Here is a 6,499-nt window from a genome sequence, read left to right on the forward strand (position 1 = left end):
GACATACCAATTGAAAAATCTTATTGAGCTGAACAAGATATGGGTAAATGCCAAGGAAAAAGTTAGAGGGAATGCCGGGGAAGGTCGATCCCTCACTTCCAAAATATATATGTATAGCGTCCCTCCACTTCCTCAAAAATTACAATGAGCAAAGATAGGCACGAGGAATGGCGTGATGTCATGCGTTCCCCTACCTTTTCTTTTCCACTTTGACCCCTGGGCGGATGTGAATCTTAGTGTTGTTTCCGAAAAAAAATCGAGAAAAACAAATTTTATAGCGCTAAAAAAAATCGTTCGTTGAAAATATCGTTCGTTGCCAATAATTATTGATAGTGTTTATTCTACTGGAACAGATTGTTTATTTATTCATTAATTGATTGGTTGATTTAGATTTTAGGATCCCGTTCAGCAGCGAGGCTATGCCAGTCGTAAACCCACCGGAAATCGATCCCGGATCTCCCACGTATGCTAGAGTCTTTCTGTTTCAAGTGCGTCCTCGGAAAATATGTGAAACACATTTCGGCCCCACCCTTGCCACCCTCTTACGGAGGAAACCATCCCTTTGCTTTGGGAAAAGAAGTGAATGATCTCAGCTGTGTTGCTAATTTGTCATTCAGTTGTTTGGTCTTGACAAGTGAAGATCGTAGGCTATTTACAATGATTAACAAGACCATTCCAGTTCATATCTCATCCACTATCAGTAGGTGTATTGTTACAAAACGTGTACAGGAGAAGCATACAAACATGTTAACTATGTCATGGCATTTGCAGTTCAGAAGAAGTCTTCGTAGGCGTTCAGACACTTGTATCACTGGGCGACAAATTCCGTCCAGGTAAAAATCAGTCGGTTGCTCACTCACTGACTGCATCTTGAACCACAGCATCGCTGTAGAACCGACGACTTTTTAATATCTTCTTCAGTGGAAACAACACGTGAGCATCAGAGAGTGACAGATCCGGGCGTTAAGGTGAGAGACGCACTATCTTCCATTTAAACCACCAGAATAAGTCCTGACCTATCCGGCAATATTAGGAGTGGCCTTATCATGTAACACGATAACACCTGACGCTAGCATTCCAGGTCATTTGCGTTTCACGGTCTCTCGGAAACAGTTCAACCTAGCATAGTAACGTGTGGGATTTATGGAAAGCTGGTAGCTTGAAATCAAACAGGAATGGTCCTCTGCTGTGAAAAGATACGGATATTTTGTCAATTGACACCTCAGTCTTAAACTTCTTGGAGCGTGATGACAAGTGATTCCACAATATACTGGTGGACTTGGAACTCGGCCGCAAAGAAAGTCATCCCTATCTGTGTGGTAACGCTTCAAATGTTGGAGACTTCAAATGTGGATAGTGTTGAGCACCTATATTTTCTTGCTTGTGTCCGTAAGCATCCGTGGCACCCACTGTGCACACATTTTGTGGTACCCCAGGTTCTTAACTATTGTTTGTGCTTTTCGGTAGCACATATTCAGTTCCGTGGCTATCGTTCGAATACTCACATGCCTATTGTTGTGAACACTCATCCACCGCAGTACGGTTTTGATCTGTAGAAAAAAAAAAACATGCATCCGGCCTGGACGGGGAAGATCGCTTGTTGTTGTTCCACCTGTTCTAAACATTCGTGCCCAATTCAGTCGTCTTCGATACACATGCATCGCTGTAGCGTCTTTCATCTGACGCAACACTTCAGCCGGTTGCCATCCCTCTCTGCGCTCAGAAACTGGACGACTGAATGCTGATCCGACTTGAACGGATTTGGGATTAGTATTGGCCACAAGACGAGAAATTTCAGAAGCCAACAACTTCCAGGTTATAGAGTAAAAATAGTAACAAATAGCAAGAAGTATTTTTCTGCAATGAATTAACAGAGAGTTCTAAGGGCAAGTATGGTGTACGAGTTCAAACTGGGGTCAAACGCCGTTGTAGCAAGGGAGAAGATATGCCAAGCCTTTGGTGAGGGTGTCGTGACTACGCGGACAGTGCAACGGCTGTTTAACAAGTTTAAAGACGATGGTGAAACACTGGAAGACGCACCACGTGCCGGAAAACCAACACATGTACAAAATGAAGATCTTCAGGCAGCAATTAAGGCAAACAGTGGCCAGATATGTAAAGAACTGAGACTAGAATTCAGTGTGAGTGAAGAAACCGTTCGCCAGCACCTCCATCAACTTGGGAAGCACTTCAAGTTGGATCATTGGGTTCCAAATGATTGGATCCGGGCCAGAAGGGAACGCGAGCAAATACCTGTGCTTCTTTGCTGTCTTGTCTGAGGAAGGAGTCATTTCTAAACAGGGTGTTGCCATATGACGAGAAGTGGGTCCTGTACAACGCTCCAGGGCACCGTCATCATTGGTTAGCATCTTATCAACTGGTTCAAAAACAGCCGAAATCAGCACTGCACCAAAATAAGGTCCTCCTGTGTGTTCGGTGGAATGCTCGTGGCATCATGCATCGCGAACTGCTACCAGCTTGTCAGACCATCAATGCAACTGTGTACTGTCAGCAGTTGCCTTGTATTCAAGAACAACTCAAAACTCTGGAGTCAGCACACCTGAATCGCAAAGCGGTCCTCCTGTTACAGGACAACGCTAAGCCCCACCTGGCTACGATGACCCGGGACACCATTCTATGCCTTGGATGGGAAACACTACTGCATCCGCCATACTCCCCGGACATTGCAAGATCCGATTATCACCTATTCTATCGCGATGGAATCCATGGTCTTCCAGAACGTTGACAGAAGGTCGTCGATGCTGATGGGACTATTTTTGCTGTTCCAGGGACGTCTTAGGTGACATATCGATGTTCCAAGGTTGTGGGTGAAAAAGCGACAAAACTTTCTTGGTTACATTTATAAGAACAAAGCTCTGCCTCATTTGGAGACAAGGGGTACGCTCGAACCAAAATTATAATATCTTTTCCAGTTAGTAGTTGAGGTATGAAAGATTTCAAAATTTTGTAAACTGTAGATAGCCCTTGGATTATTTACTTCTATCTTTCCTTATAGAGACAGAACCTCATTTATAGTACGTTTTTATCTTTGTAAATAGCTTGTGAACTTTTAAATTTTGATGAGAACACAAGCAAGCCTTGGATTTGTATTTATTTATTTATTTATTTATTTATTTATTTGTAACAGGTTGAACTAGATCTGTTGAATTACTAAAGATTCTTACAAATCTTCACATTCTTTTTTATGAAACGTGTTTTTATTTAGCATTTTTGCTGCTGTAGGTCCTTAAATCCATTGTTAAAATACTTGAGTTTGTGGAAGGTTAATAGAATATTATATCTCAAAATATTTCATGGAAAAGTAAAACAAAAAATTACGTTATTTGTATTATCTAAAAGACTGTGTGATATTTCACTTTACTCGTACCAATCTGCCTCCACATGGGGAAGATTGGTACAGATTGCAGACCTTTCGTAAAATGTAATTTACTCCAGGCAGGACATTAGTAGAAACAATATTGTATATACATTGTAAATGTAGCTAAATAATCACAGTTTAAGTAGGGGAAAAATCATGTTTCTTAAGCTGGCGATATCTTCTAAAAACTCGGGTAAGTAAAAATCGTATTACCATAATAATATTACTAAAGTCTGATTTTTTGCATTAACTGTACAGAAACAAAATAGGATCGAATCTATAAGTTATCCTAGTAATTATAGGGTCTAATTTATCACGCCACAGTTTCTAAGAGATATGATCTTAAGGACTGTAGGATAATCAATGACTACAAATAATACGACAGAGTGTGGCATGGTTAGCATAGCATATGCACAATACATTACAGAAATAGCACAGCATACAAACCAAACTTCTTCACGAGGTATACATGAGGCACTGCTATTTGTTTTTTGTCTGAAAATTCCACCACCGGCGTGACAGCCCTATACAGATTTGAGCATACTCCAACGCCATCTGTTAACGACTGGCGGAACTACGTACACCCTAGCAACAAACACGTGGTCAAACATGTTGTGTCATCTTGTCTCGAACAGATTGATGAGGAACTTTTTAGACCTAGTGGCTGTCACGTCCTATATTCACGTGACTCCCTAGTTTGCCTCATGACACTGGGTGGACACCAAAAATTGGGATGATCCGGTTGGGAATCGAACCCGGAACCATGCGAACATGAGTCCAACGCTTTAATTTCTAGACTATGGAGCTTTCTTTCTCTGTAAATTTATGTTGAGTTAATGTAGATATAACAACAATTGAGTTCTTGAACTTCACAAATTAATTTCGGAGATCTCCAAAATGTTGTTATACTAGTATTTAGGGATGCGCACGAGACGAGTCGAGACAAGATTTTCCTGACAAAATTCGAGTCGAGACACGGCTTTTCCAATAGAGAAATATTCATTTTTCGAGTCGAGACAGCACATTTTCGAGACGAGACAGCCACAAATCTTGTCTTGTGCGCATCCCTGCTAGTATTTTACTGTATTAAAATTATTGTCTAACCTATTTTCTAGAAAATCTTGAGAAATAAGTTATTAACATCGATATCTTATATCGAGATTTTTTAAAATGACAAATCTCCCATAAAGATCATTTAAATTTTCAGACAGCATACACCAACAGTATGTATAATAAAATACACCTTTTACAGTTATTTTTAATTTTTAAATTACTAACTTACCATAGTCTTAGTTTAAGCTCGCAGTTCTGTTTCAATCACTATATGTAATTTGTCTAGAAGCTTATTCTTATATATGTATATATAATATGCTGAATAATCTCCAGGAAACGCATTTCCTTTATTATGATCAAAAAATTGAAACAATATATGTCATGATAATGTGTTGCAAATGAAAACAGAGCACAAGTATGAAGTGACTCATTAGAGCAGATTTTAAATATCACATTCACGGAACTATGCGTGGGAAGAAAGGAAACAGTAGCTTTTTAACTGGTAACTTTTGCTTGTCTATTGAGGATATGAGACATTCAACTGTCGATATTATGATAGCTAGCACACAGGAGAAAAATGATTAAAATATACATATTTTCGTTCAAATAATCTCATACATTTCTGCTGTTTTAAGTTAAACCCATATTTGGTCATAGCTTTCTCTAGCCATGTAATAAACTTCACCTTTGTGTCATTACTTGACACATTTCAGAATAAGCAAAGAAATGGAGCAATAATAATAATAATAATAATAATAATAATAATAATAATAATAATAATAATAATAATAATAATAATAATAATAATAATAGGGGAGATCGGGGTATTGACGAACACTTAAGCTTTGATTATAAATAACTCCTTTATTTTTAAAGATAAAATTAAAATTTCTTATGTATAGAAAGCTTGGATTTTTTCCTGTTTACTAACGTGGAGAGGAAAGTCAAAACTAACTAACATTTTTCAACAAATCAGTGAGATGTTTTAAAAACGTACTTATGTTCGGGATTGTCTCAGTGATCGGGGTAATCTCGAACATACTGTTTGCTTTTAACTTTCCTTTCCAAAAGAAGCTAAATGTATTAAAATACATTAAAATTATACCGTAGTTTAATATTTAGATCTTTAATAAGAATAATAATTACAAACATAACTCAAATTAATTAGAAACGTGACCAGATCTCACCATCTTTGAAATTATTACACATGAAAGTTAATAAGTAATAGACTAAACAAATGTAATCTTATGAAATAAATTCAGAAATAACGGTGCATTAAGGAAAATATTCATTAAAATGAAAACATTATTTGAACTGTAGAAATCACAGATTCTACATATTTATTTATTTATTCACAGATTCAACATATTATACATATTTATGTTTTCTCCCAAAGACAATATTCTTTATTAGTCCAGTGTTCAAAAGCGGTTAATAGGCTGAACAAAATTGACTAACTGCTAATGAATGCTACTAGGCTAAATAAATTTGTAAAACGCTCTGTGAATCACACACACTGAAAAAAAATTGCAGCCTATGATGAAGTATTAGATATCTAAAATAGGGTTACTAACTATAAAATAATGAAGTAATAATTCTAAAAATAATAAATATAGCAAACTATTCTAATTAATAAAGCTAATAACGCTCATTACCAAGACATGATCTATTTCCCAAACCAATTTCATTAACTTATTACTTACATTTCAATAAGGAAAAAACTATTTACAAATTTTTGATAATTTATTTCACACCATTGGGCAAACCCAAATACTCCGGGGTAATGGTAAACATTCTGTCTGGCATTTTCCCATGAGGCGCCATTTTATTGTTGAAGTAGAAACTAATTGTTGACTGCATACAGACTAGTAAGATTACAAAGAACTTATGCTCAGATATAGGGGAATATACACGGTGTATATGGTATAGCCTTATCTGTAACAATATAGGTAAGAGCCAACTTACTTTGCCCACATTGTTGAATCAACGTTATAAGTGAATCGATAAAACGTCTTCTTCCTGGTAATCCACTCAATTCACTGTCACCAAATTTATGCTACACTTTTC

At 37.1% G+C, this 6,499-nt stretch overlaps 1 protein-coding gene across 3 annotated transcripts in view; it reads right to left on the reverse strand.

The window, feature by feature from the left end:
* The window catches only part of LOC145691826 (uncharacterized), a 28,265-nt gene extending 23,494 nt beyond the window's left edge, over nt 1-4,771 (reverse strand). For all 3 annotated transcript variants that reach the window (XM_081767140.1, XM_081767141.1, XM_081767139.1), the window contains exon 1: nt 4,662-4,771. In XM_081767140.1, the coding sequence (XP_081623266.1) occupies nt 4,662-4,664 (3 nt within the window). In that variant the 5' untranslated portion in view covers nt 4,665-4,771. The remainder of the gene's footprint in view (nt 1-4,661) is intronic.
* Between the last annotated feature and the right edge of the window lie 1,728 nt (nt 4,772-6,499).

The sequence above is a fragment of the Thermobia domestica genome, chromosome 8 (assembly GCF_964235325.1).
Source record: "Thermobia domestica chromosome 8, izTheDome1.hap1.1, whole genome shotgun sequence".
Lineage (NCBI taxonomy): Eukaryota > Metazoa > Arthropoda > Insecta > Zygentoma > Lepismatidae > Thermobia > Thermobia domestica.